The following is a 12,833-nucleotide window of genomic DNA, read 5'->3' on the forward strand; positions in this document are numbered from 1 at the left end:
TAAATACGATCTCCGAGGATTTTTGGGTGGTAATTCCGTCGTAACCGTTTTTGACCCCAACAGTTAGCCCCCCAGCCGTTAGGATCATGCATCGTAGGATCCTAGCGTGCGGTTAGGCATGTTCGGCAAGTTAGGCGTGATGGATGGAATTAATATCCGAAAGTCCGAGCTTGAACAGTAAATCCTCATGCTTATAAGAGGGAGGTAACTTGTTTCATAATTTTTTCACTTTCTTGTCTTTCTCTAAGATCTTTCTCAAGAAAAAATTTTCTTTCTTTCTCTCCACCTTTTCCTCTATTTTCTTAGGAGAAGTTTAAAGATGTCGAGCAAGAAAAAGATCGCGAAAAAAGGGTCTTCACCCGCGAGTGCTTACGAAGAGCTCATTGTTCCGAAGATGGAGTTTGGGGTTGCTCATTATGGCTCGTTGACCCCTCCCAAGGAGAAGTCGTTCCCGGTCCTGACCCATCGTGGAGTCGAGAAAGGGGATGCAAGCAGGAGTACCGACGAGTTTCTCGCGATCATGCGATCGTTCTACCATATCCCGGATGCTGTGGAGTTCCGGGTTCCTCGCCGTGGGAATGTGCTAACAGCCCCCCAGAGGGTTACTTCACTTGCTACGAGGCGTTCATAGTGCGTTGTCGCCTATGGTTCCCAATACCGAAATTCTCGTCCGAGTGTTGGACCGTTTCGAAGTTGCGATAAGCCAGTTGACTCCCCTTGCCATTCAGCATCTTATTGGGATCCTGATCCTAAGCTACGAGCATGGCCTTTCCCTTTCCGTCGATCATTATGAAGCGCTTTTGAGGCTTCAACTTGTCACAGATACGGATAAGCATAGGTTGGTCCCTCGGAAATTTATGTCAGTGGTTAAGAAGTTCATTTCGAACTTCAATCGTGGAAGAAGTTCTTTTTTTTGTTCATATAGACGCTGCGTCCGTCGAAGAGAGTTGCATTCCGCTGTTCCGGAGGTTGCCGAATGATCATCCCTTCATCAACCCTCTTGCTCCGTTCCCTGAGGACATCATTGCGGTGAGGGATCTTCTCAGGAACGGTCCCTTCTTCTGGACTTCTTTTACGCCGAAGAGGGTTCGGAAGGCACTGAGATTCGTGCAACCCGGTCCTGCTTTGGCTGCGGACACGGGAAGCGACTCCGAATCTGACGACCAGAATCCCGTCGAAGCTCCAACAGCTGTGCCGGAGTCGAGCTCTCGGAAAGGAAATGATGTCGATCTTGGCGACATAGAATTTTCGATGGATGACTCTATGCTTCCAGGATGGGATCCGAACCTTGCTTACGGCGATGGGAGTGGTTCGAGCGAGGTCCCTATTCTGGATTTCGATGATTTCTTTGCTGATATGCCACCGGGTTTCGATGCTCCCCCTCCTACGAAATAATCGGCGAGGCCGAGAGTCGTTGCGGAAGGATCTCGCATCATCAATGGGGTTAGTTTTTTGAGAATTTTTTGGTGATTGTCCTATGTATATATATATTTATAACATGTCAATCGATTTTGCAGGGCCTGAACTTGCTGGGCTCGGCCATTGAGGCGGGCCATAGAGAAGCCATGGTCTACCGCTTCAAAGCGGAGAAAGCGGAGCGGGATCTCGCTTGCGTGCAAGGCGAGATGTTGGAGCGAGAGGCGCAACTTACTCGTGATCATGCGCGGGCCATCCGCAAAGCGGAAAGGAAAGGCAAGAGGGAAATCGTCGAGGTGATGAAGACTCGTGCCTCTCAATTCCAGGTTGAGTATGGGAACCTCAAGAATGCCTTTACCTTGGTGGGTGACTTCGTGAGTGCCGCGGTTCGGTCGGAAGTCTTTGGAGGACGCGAGCCGATGACTATGCGTTTGAGGAGGAAATGAGCTTGATGAAGAGTGGGATGAATGAACGTGCCCACGCTGAGGCGCTTATCCCTCCGATCGACGAGCGGATTCGAGGGTTCTGGGATTCCATCCCGGTTTCCCCTGATACCGAGGAGGTTTCGACTGGGTTTCCCGATGATGGCGAGGAAGTGGATCGTCCCGCGAATGTGTTCGGTGGTTCGTTGTCCGGGGACTTTGACTTTGGATTATGAGAGGTGGAATAGTTATCGAAAGAGAGATGCTCGTCTTTCTGTTTCATGTTTATGGCCGATTGTGGCCGAGAGATTTGTACGGGCCTGTTTTGGCCGTTTTTATCGTTTATCGGGATTGGCCGTTGGTGGCTTTGAATCCCCTTACCGCTTTACGCGGTTATTTATATGATGAATGTTTTCGTTTTCGAGTTTTCCTGAGTAGGTTTGAAGTAAATATGAGTTGTCGTCTCATATTTAATTCCGATGAGACGTTCAATCTGTTGGTTCGTTCGTGATTTTCGTAAAAATTATTTATCTTTACGATTTTCGAGAACATTGAGATACGAACGGAGAGACATGGTTTAGGATCTCGTATCTTTTAGATATCATGCCTTGAGATGTTTGAGACCAGAGCGTTGGGTTTAGGGCAAGACCTAGGTTTACTTTCGGTTAAGGTTTATGCGGTGACTAGCCGGCTATCGTTTTTCCTGTTGCGATTTCTTCCTGATTCGCACCTATTTAAAGTCCGCGATATGTTCTCGGCTTATATGACTTGTATGGTACGAATCGAGCATCTTCTCAGATTTATCTGGAAGTGCTAAACCAAAATTTCGGATTTTTGTTGTGGCGCGCTTTTGTCCTTGTGCTGGACGTTTTTAAAGATCAAAAGAGTGATCGAATTGCGTTTGTTTAAGACGGCTGGCGTGTTCGTCGGGGCCAATCGACGAACGGGGTGTAAGGTTTTGGTGGTCGCGTTCGGACAATTTGTTCGTATTATCTTCGAATTTTAACTTTGCGACGCCTCGCAGTTGTTTCGAGGATTATACGTGTATCTTTGTGCGTTTGAAGGATGATGATTTTTTTACGATTTTTGGGCCGGATGAGGCTGCAGACAAGAGTCTTAATGTTTCCAGGCGTGTCCTGAAAAATTTTTGTGTTTAACTGAAGCGTAAACGTTTTCCGATAAAAAGGACAACGTATATTGTAGTAAAAGTTTTTGAAGTTTCTTAAAAACTCGATTACAATAATGGCGATTTTTTAAGTGGGAGTATACGAGTATACGCACCCATTCCCTCCCTTTTTAGAGAGGGGGATAGCTGAACTCGTCTTTTGACGAGCTGCCTACGTACCCCTTTCGAGGATCAAGCCATCTCGTAGTTCTGTTTCATGCCGTGGGTGTTCTTACTCGGCGGTAGATGTCGCGATGTCTGCCTTGACCTTGTCGATCGTGGCTGGGTCAACGCTATTTTCCGGATGTTCCGGTTGAGTTGTAGCGTGGGCTTCAGACTTGTGTCGAGCTTCGACGTCCGATGCGTTTGCGTTGGTAGACGTTTTTAATTCGTTTTTTCCGGGGTGCTTTTGGCCGAAGATTGGTCTATCTTCGTGCGCTTGCCGTTTACAGCTGCAGAAGTCGTGATTTGCCTTAACTTGTGCTCTGCGAGGAAGCATAGCCGCGACTGTTTTTGGCACCCCCAGATGGCCGCGACTCCGCTTGGGGTTGGGAATTTGAGACCCAGGTGGAAGGTTGACGGAACTGCCTGCATGGCGTTGAGCCATGGGGTTCCCATGATCACGTTGTAGATAGCGGGATGATCGACCACCGCGAACTCGACGATTTTCGTGATCTCCTTGGCCATGACTGGCAATTGGATCGATCCAAGAGTCATCGATACTTCGCCTGAAAAACCCGTGAGTGGTTTTGGCGTCGGAATTACTTCTCCGAGTTCGATGCTCATCCGTTTGAGAGTGTCGCGGAAGATTACGTTGACCGTGCTTCCCGTGTCGACGAGTACCCTTCCGACTTCTAAGTCTCGTATAACGAGATCTATGATGAGCGGGTCGCAGTGAGGTTGATCGATGCCGCCGGCCTCTTCCTTTGTGAAGGTGATCGAGCAATTTTGGCCATCTCGGGGAGGAGACCATGTAGACCAATTTGCGCTCGACTCCGCCTTCCGTTGGTAAGCCTTGATGGCCGACACAGTGTCGCCGCAGTATTGTGATCCTCCGATGATCATATTGACTCTGCGGCGATTGTTATCGTTCCCTTTGTCGTCTGGCCTCCTGCCGCGTTTATCCCCAGGCTGGTTTTGTTGAGGGGATTTTTCAGCAGACGGATTTCTGTCCGTCTTTGGAGGGCGATCAGAATCGAGGATCAGATCCTTGACGCTAGTTACTTCCGAGAGCTCTCCAGCGAGTAGCTTCGCGGCCAGTCTTGCTCCCAAGACTTTGCAGTTGGTTGTGGAATGTCCTCGGGATTGGTGGAACTCGCAGAAGGTGTTTTCGTCATACCCTTGATTGCGAGTCCATGTGTTGCCCGTGGTCCGACCCTGATCCGAGTTGATCGCATAGTTATGCGCCCCCTGGAGATCTTCCCCCTCGTGATGGACGTACTTGCCGTTACGAGAGTTCTTCTTTTCCCTTTCGGGTCCACGTCTTTCGAGGATGGTCTTACCGCCTTATGTTTTTGCGATAAGACTTTAGTTTCCTCCCCTACTATGATGTAGTCCGTTGCTTTGTGGAGGGCGTCCTGGATCGTTCGTGGTTTGTCGAGAGTTATCCACTTTCTGAATTTCGACTTGTACCAGAGCGTCTTTCTCAGCGCGTCGATGGCCACTTTGTCGCTTATCCCACTGACCCTTGACATTATCAGCTTGAACCGACTGATAAACTCGCGGAGGGGTTCGTCTTCCCTCTGGGAGAGACTCCAGAGGTCAACATCGGAAGTTTCTCTGTCTATGAATACAGAGTATTGCTTGAGAAATTCCGATGCGAGCTGTCGGAAACTTCCGATGGTGTTACGACGAAGGCGTGCGAAAGATTCAAGTGCTGCTCCTTCCAGGTTTCAACGAACAGGCGGCAGTAGCCGGCATCCTTTTCGCCGTCCTTCAGTCTAGCTCTTCCCATCGCGATGTGGAAAGCCTGAAGGTGCGCTTTTGGATCGGCCGTACCATCGTACTTCGGTACTTTGATTTTTCCCGGATCGGACACCCTCATGTCCGAAATGCGATTGGTAAAAGGGGTCTTCCGAGCTCCTTCCAACAGTCGATCGATTTCGGGGGCAGCACTAGTAGCATGATGGATTTGAGACTTTACGGCCCTCACTTCTGCCGCAGTCTTGGTGATGTAGTCGCGAAGATCGCGGATATCCGATGTCTCGTCAGTAAATTTCCGAGCCTGTAGGCGTTTGCTGCGAGTGTGCTCGGTTTGTCTTTCAGCCAGCTCCTCCTGTTCGTTCCAATAGGCGATTTCTTCCTCTTCCGTCATTGGTTTTTCGAACGGGGAGCCTTCCCGAGCAGATCGGCTTCTGGTCCTTCTCGGATGTCTGTCGACGTCCTCGTCGGTGTTGTTGGAAACATCGCTAGGATCCAGGTCAATGTGTTCGGCTTCGTTATCCTCCGAGTCCTTTGCAGGGGGCGGAAGACTTTCAGGGTTCCCCTTTTCGATGGGAGATTTCTCGCTAGGGTTTTGACCGGAAGGTCGTTCCCGCGCGACTCTTGATCTGTCGAGTGGGGTAGCGAAGTCGAGCCTTTTCCCGCGGATTATGGTGGTTCCGCGGGGGCGGATTGCTTGGGTCCTTGCCGTTAAGGTTTCAACCTGTTGGGTCAAGGTATTCACGAGCTTATCCTGTTCTTCCGACCTTTTCTCATAGGTGGCGAACATCTTTTTAAACTCCTCGAGCGTCGCGGCGTTGGCTTGTGCGTTGGCCGCGGAAACGTCCGCTACTGGAGTGTGGAGATCGGTGCCGCTGCCTCCGTTAAGAGGAGTTTGCACGTTATCCGTGTCGTTAGTTGACATGTCTGATCGAGAGTGATGTGGCTTTTGCGGGTTAGATTGATCCGTACCCCCCCCCCTCCTTCTAGCGCCAAACTGTGGGAACCGAAATTCGCACTGTCGATTTCCGTTTAAATAAGGAAACTAGGAAAACCCTAATTTCCCAGAGGACCCGGATATCTGCTAATTACCACACGTCAAACAATCAGAACACGAGAATAACAACGATAAGAATAAGAAATCGAAAAAGAGAGCAAAGTAGATCTTATTCCGAATCTGCGTATGAGCGTTTACAACAAGGTATAAGCTTGGGCTCGAGAGCTGTCGGCGAGATTCCTAGTTCTAGCAACCCTAAGACGGCTAAACCTAATTGAGTCGCAGCTCGAAATAACAAAAACGGAAAATTGCCTAAATTGCTCTAAGTGCTAAGTTTGCTCTGAAAAGTCCTCTGCCATGCTCCTCGCCTAGGACTCCTTATATACTAGCTCCAAGGTCGGTTTACGCTTTTACTCTTCTGCCCTTAAGCCGTCATAGCATAAAAATGGAGATATTCCATTTTTCCCGATCTTCCAATTATCTTCAAAACTTCCGTATTTATCCGCGGAAACTTGACATTTATCATTCCTTGTGGACCAAGCGTAAACCGTGCTGCGGTTTACGGGCTTTTGGTTAAGAAATCGTAGGATGGGCCTCGAGTCGTGTTTTAGATCCCTTTGGGCCGTCTTCCGATTCGACACGTTTACTACGAATTCTTTTTGATAAAGAACGAACTTTCCGCGGTTTCTAATCCGCGAAGTTTGATCGATGAATTTGAATAGCGGAAAACACAGACTGAGCTTGCTACGGTCTTCGGGAGATAGCATTCGAAGGTTTGACGAGAATGCATGGATTGATGTCGTATCGATGTTCGAAAGGGTTTAATCGCTACACAGCGACTGAACTTCGGCTCGAGCCCGGTTGCTACGTAGCGACCGAGCGGGACGAACGCTCGGTTGCAACGTAGCGACCGAGCTTTGGCTTGAGCTCGGTCGCTACGTAGCGACCGAGCGGGACGAACGCTCGGTCACTACGTGGCGACCGAGCAGGACGAGCGCTTGGTCGCTACGTAGCGACCGAGCTTTGGCTCGAGCTCGGTTGCTGAGTAGCGACCAAGCTTTGGCTCGAGCTCGGTCGCTACTCGGTCACTACGTAGCGACCGAGCGGGACGAGTGCTCGGTCGCTACATAGCGACCTAGCTTCGGCTCGAGCTCGGTCGCTACGTAGCGACCGATCGGGACGATCGCTCGGTCGCTACGAAGTGACCGAGTGGGACGAGTGCTCGGTCGCTACGTAGCGACCGAGCGGGACGATCGCTCGGTCGCTACGTAACGACCGAGCTTGGCCGAGCTCGGTCGCTATGTAGCGACCGAGCGGGATGATCGCTCGGTCGCTACGTACCGACCGAGCTTCAGCTCGAGCTCGATCGCTACGTAGCGACCGAGCGGTACAAGCGCTCGGTCGCTACGCAGCGACCGAACTTTGGCTCGAGCTCGGTCGCTACGTAGCGACCGAGTGGGATGATCGCTCGGTCGCTACGTAGCGACCGAGCTTTGGCTCTAGCTCGGTCGCTACGTAGCGACCGAGCTTGGCCGAGCTTGGTCGCTACGTAGTGACCGAGCTTTGACTCGAGCTCGGTCGCTTCGTAGCGACCGAGCTTTTGCTCGGACTTGGTTGCTACGCAGCGACCGGACAGCGTGTATCCGTGGTAATTACGCAACGGTCGAGCTCGGTTAGTTTGGTTTGAATCTTCAAGAATACTTCTTCGTAAAAACTTCGTGTTTGGTTATATTTTAGGAAAGTTACATCTTCCTTTTTACTATCTCTTTCGGAAATACGATCTCCGAGGATTTTCGGGTGGTAATTCCGTCGTAACCGTTTTTGAACCCAACAATGATCTTTTCTAGATGCTGAGTTAAGTTTTTGATAATCTATGCACATCCTATGTCCTGTTATAGTTCTTGTTGGTATTAGTTCATCCTTATCATTTTTTACCACAGTAATTCCTCCCTTCTTTGGGACAACATGCACAGGAGACACCCATTTGCTATCTGAAATAGGATATATTACTCCTGCATCTAAGAGTTTCAGAATCTCTTTCTTAACAACATTTTTCAAGTTGGGATTCAACCTTCTTTGATGTTCTATAGAAGTCATAGATTCATTCTCTAGATGTATCCTATGCATGCATAAAGAAGGTGATATCCCTTTAATATCATCTAGTGAGTAGCCTATTGCCTTTCTATACTTTTTAAGTTCATTCAAAAGTTTAGACAATTCATCTTCACTAAGCTCACTACTCACTATGACAGGGTAAGTTTCATTAGGGCCAAGGAAAGCGTACCTTACACCATGGGGAAGAGGTTTAAGCTCCACTTTTGGTGCCTTGAGTTCACTCCAATCATCCTCTTGGAGGTTCTCTTGTTGAGTGGCCGAGGAAGCATGGTGAGCCTCATATGTAAGCTCCTCATACTGACCTTCACCACTAATCCCCTTGTGAGAATCCAACATTTTCACATAGGCGTCACTTTCTTTGTTCTCAATCACTTGGACTTCTCTCTCAATTGTTAAAGCATGCTGTAGAGAGTCTTCAAGTGCCAACTCTTCTAGAAGCTCATCAGCTAGAGCGTCCATTTCATCAATGTAGAAAACTTGGTTCTGGATGGTTGGCTTCTTCATCACTTCATTGATGTCAAAGTGGATAATGTTCCCTTGTCCAAGATGAAGATCAATCTTTCCTTGTCTAACATTCACAATAGCTCCTGCTGTGGCTAAGAATGGTCTTCCAAGGATCAAAGGGTCTTGGGCTTCCTCCCCCATCTCCAACACAACAAAATCAGTAGGGATCTCAAAGTTACCAACCATCAAGGGGAGGTCTTCTAAAATACCTACAGGAATCTTCACTGATCTATCAGCCAACACCAAAGAGAGTTTACACTTCTTGTATTGAGTAAATCCAAGCTTCTTTGCAATAGACAAAGGCATCAAGCTGACACTAGCCCCAAGATCGCAAAGACACCGTTCAAATACCATGGGTCCTAGAGCACAAGGTAAGGTGAAACATCCTGGATCCACTAGCTTCCTTGGAACATCTAACCTCTGGATAATGGCACTGCACTCGTGGGTAAGGATCATCATGCCCTCCATCTCTTTCTTCTTTGCAGCTACAGCATCTTTCAAGAATTTGCTGTATTGAGGAACCAGCATAAAAGCATCAATGATGGGCATTGTGATCTGAACTTCACTCATTTGTTTCTCAAAGAGTGCCTTGTACTTCTCCAATAGCTGTCTTTTGAATCTTCCAGGGAATGGTAGCTTTGGCTCATAGGGAGGAGGAACAAAAGAGGAGTCCTTTGTTGGAGTAGCAGTTTCACCATGTTTCATTGTCCTCTTCTCTTCTCCAACCTTTCCTTTACCCTTAGCTTCAACAATCTTCTCTAGAATTTCTTCATCAACCTTCTCATCTACAATCACCACTTCATCATCTATGTTGATAGCTACCTCCCCACCTTGCTTTTCACCATCCTTGGTGAGAATTCTTGGAGATAACTGTTTACCACTCCGTAGGGTGATTGCTTTCATAGTTTCCTTGGGATTTTGCTCTGGCTTTCCAGGTAATGCCCCTTGTTGGCGACTTGGTTGAGAATTCATTGAAGCAAACTGGTTCTCCAAATGTCTGATCTTGTTGTTGAGCTCATTGTAGCTTCCATCAATCTTGGAGTGAATGTTCTTGAACTCATACCCCATTGTCTTCTCATTCTTTGCCTGAAAATCCAAGAGTTTCTTGAACATTGCATCCACACTTGTATCTGAAGCTAGAGTTTGGGAAGAACTTCCTTGAGCCTAAGTAGACTGATTGTTGTTATTGTTGAAACCAGGAGGGGTGTTTTGTCTAGGTTGATAGCTCCCTTGCTGAGTGTTTTGCTTCTGTTGGTATCCTCCTTGCTGGTTGTTAGAGTAGGACCTTTGCTGGTAGTTGTTGTACTGAAAGTTAGGCTCCTTCCTGTACCAAGAACCATTGTTGTTGATGAAGCACAGCTCTTCTTGGCCTTCCAAACCATCAACCTCGTTGGTCTTGGGAAGAACCTCTTGATTAGGACCACCCACAAAGTTCATCTGCTCTTGCTTAGCTTAGTTGGAAAGAAGCAAGTCCATCTTCTCTTGCAAGGACTTGATCTCTTTCTTTGTCTGTTGATCATCACTTCTGTTGACCCTATCATGCTCCTCACTGTAAACCGAGTCACTCTTAGCCATGTTCTCTACCAGTTCCTCTGCCTCTTCCTCGGTTCTCCCCAAGAAGAAACCATTGCTGGCAGTGTCAAGCCTGTTTCTGCACTGTGGTAGAGCTCCTCTGTAGAAGGTGCTAAGCAAACTCTCCTTGCTGAAACCATGATGAGGACATTGAGACCAATAGCCCTTGAACCTCTCCCATGCTTCACTGAAACTCTCTAGACCTTTCTGTTGAAACCCAGAGATTTCGTTCCTGATCTTAGTTGTCCTTGAAGTAGAGAAGAACTTGTCTAGGAAAGCTCTCTTACACTCTTCCCAAGTGGTGACAGTGTCACTTGGAAGAGTCTTCTCCCATTGGTGTGCCTTGTCTCCCAAAGAGAAAGGGAACAGCTTCAACTTGAAAGCATCTTCAGAAATACCATTTGTCTTGGACAAGCCACAATACTTATCAAACTTGTACAAGTGATCAAAAGGGTCTTCAGCAGCAAGACCATGATACTTGTTGTTTTCTATGGTGTTGAGCAGCCCTAACTTGATCTCGAAGTTGTTGTTCTCCACTGGTGGTGCTCTGATTCCTAACCTATGACCATTAATGTGAGGTTGATCATAGGCTCCAATGGCGCGAGCTTGGCGTGGTGGGTGTTGTGGCTGGCGCTGTGGTCGAAGGTGATCAGCTCTTGGATCAATGCCTCCTTGGGCATCACCATCTTGAGGCAGATTCTCCATATCAAACCCCAACCTTTGCAAATGAGCTTGTTGCTCTACTTCTCTTCTCTGTCTTGCAATCTCCCTCTCAAGTGCTCTAATGTCTTCAACTCTTGGAACTAGGTTTGTTGGACCTCTGCTCCTTGTGTTCATACACCTGAAATTCAAGGGAGAAAAAAGAAAGAAAAGCAATAACACAATTAAACAAAAATTGACTTAGTCTCAAGCAAATGACTAAATCTCAATGTCACAATCAACTTAGAATTTGGCAACGGCGCCAATTTGATGATAGGAATTTCAAGGCTCCTAATCAAATGTTGTAGAATAAAAGATGTCAAACCAGTTCTAAGTGATTCTAAAGCAAAGGGAATGCAAGACCATGCTTAATCTAAGTGCTATCAATTGGTGAGATGATTTTTAAGCTAGAATGATACTAAAATGCAATAAAGGACAAAGCTTTCTTTCTTATAGGATAAGAGAACTCATGGGCTAAAGGAATTGACCTTGGGTGATCAAGTTTCAATCTAAAGATGTTAACTTTCAACCAATCTATCTACCTTAGACCTAGTCACCATCCTAAACAAACTCTATCTCTAGATGAATGTTCATTTACTAAGATAACTCAAGCATCAAATCTCTTTGGTTGAATGTTATCTAAATAATCATTAATCTCAAATCTACTAGCCATCTTAACACCTTTAACAACAAATCTCTTTGGTAAATAATGTTAAAAGCTTAGGAGAGTTGGTTCAGACATTTCATCAAACACCTTTCAGGCATGAAATGCCTAGAGCTCAACTTTAGAGAGGCCAACTCTAGAGTTGCATTAAAAGCACTCTACTAGCAAGGAACAAGATGGATTCATACTAAAACACCTTAGATCTAGCTTAATCACCCTTAGTCTCCCTAACCCATGAATCCAAAGATGACTACTCACTACTCTTCATGATGAGCCCAAGAATCAATGATGATTTGGTGCTAATCATGATTAGTGATCCCAATAATCAAACAATCACAAAAGAAAATGATCAAGATAAGATCTTTCACCTAAAAGTTCTTTGTGATTAGATAGAGAAAACAAGATAAGATCCCCTCTTGGGATTACAAAAGTATTTATATGTCTTTGGTAAACCTAATGGTTTCCATTAAAAAGTCTAAAAAGCCCTTGAAAATATTAAAATTCGACTAAGGTAAAGTATCGACTCGGGTCGGAGCGACTGGGCATACCCCGCGTCATACAACCCGCGTCGGATGCTCGCTGATCTTCTGCTTCATGCGCGCGGGTAGTGGAACCCGCGGCCTTCGTCCCGCGTCAGACTGTCGAGGCTACTCTCTCGTCATGCGCGCGGGTAGTCGATCCCGCATGGCTCCATCCCGCGTGGCTCCGTCCCGCCTCTTCGTGACGCGGGTTGAGACGATCGACACCAACCCGCGTCATCTTCCCGCGCTGGGTTTCCGATGATTCTTCTAGCTTATGCGAGCGGGTACTCGACCCCGCGTTGCTCCAAGCCGCGTTGAAGTTCTTCCCTCTGTTCTTCTCGACATCTCGACGCGGGTAAACTAACCCGCACTGGTTCTCCCCGAGTTGAACTGGTTTGAACTCGAACTAAACTTCATTTTCATATTTTCTTTAACTCCCATGCCTCTAAACACCTCCAATCACTCCATAGGTCACTCTAATACCTGATTAAGACATATGAATGCAAAATGGATCCTAAAGATGCTAAACTCTTACTCTATATGATCATTATGTACAAAATGGAATCTTAAAACAATGCAAATATGCAAGATATCAATTCGACAAAACACAATTCTCATGATCAGTAACCCTTAAATCCACTGCACAGAAACTCAACAGGTTTTTGGTTGTTTCTTATGGTCTCCACAATTATGGGATAACATTTTTAGGATTCAGCATGGTTTCTCAGGAAGAAAGCACAAGCTGAAGTTTTTTTATACATTTAATATCAAACAATCATATTCCTATCTTAAAATAAAAAATTTTGTATTTGTACATTACCAAAATCAACATCACAAA

The 12,833-nt window shown here is 46.8% G+C and overlaps 1 protein-coding gene and 1 non-coding gene across 2 annotated transcripts in view; one reads left to right on the forward strand and one right to left on the reverse strand.

Moving 5' to 3' along the window:
- Positions 1-9,511, reverse strand: part of LOC111209563 — a 13,652-nt gene extending 4,141 nt beyond the window's left edge. The window contains exons 1-3 of the mRNA XM_048761161.1: positions 8,880-9,511; positions 8,609-8,768; positions 8,158-8,530 (exon numbers count right to left, since the gene is read on the reverse strand). Of these exons, the coding sequence (XP_048617118.1) occupies positions 8,158-8,530; positions 8,609-8,768; positions 8,880-9,511 (1,165 nt within the window). The remainder of the gene's footprint in view (positions 1-8,157; positions 8,531-8,608; positions 8,769-8,879) is intronic.
- Positions 9,512-10,244: 733 nt separating this feature from the next.
- LOC125589529 lies at positions 10,245-10,351 on the forward strand. Its single transcript, XR_007325710.1, has one exon. It is a non-coding gene; the product is annotated as a small nucleolar RNA R71 (small nucleolar RNA).
- The last annotated feature ends 2,482 nt before the right edge of the window (positions 10,352-12,833 follow it).

This window comes from Brassica napus, chromosome C6, assembly GCF_020379485.1.
Source record: "Brassica napus cultivar Da-Ae chromosome C6, Da-Ae, whole genome shotgun sequence".
NCBI lineage: Eukaryota > Viridiplantae > Streptophyta > Magnoliopsida > Brassicales > Brassicaceae > Brassica > Brassica napus.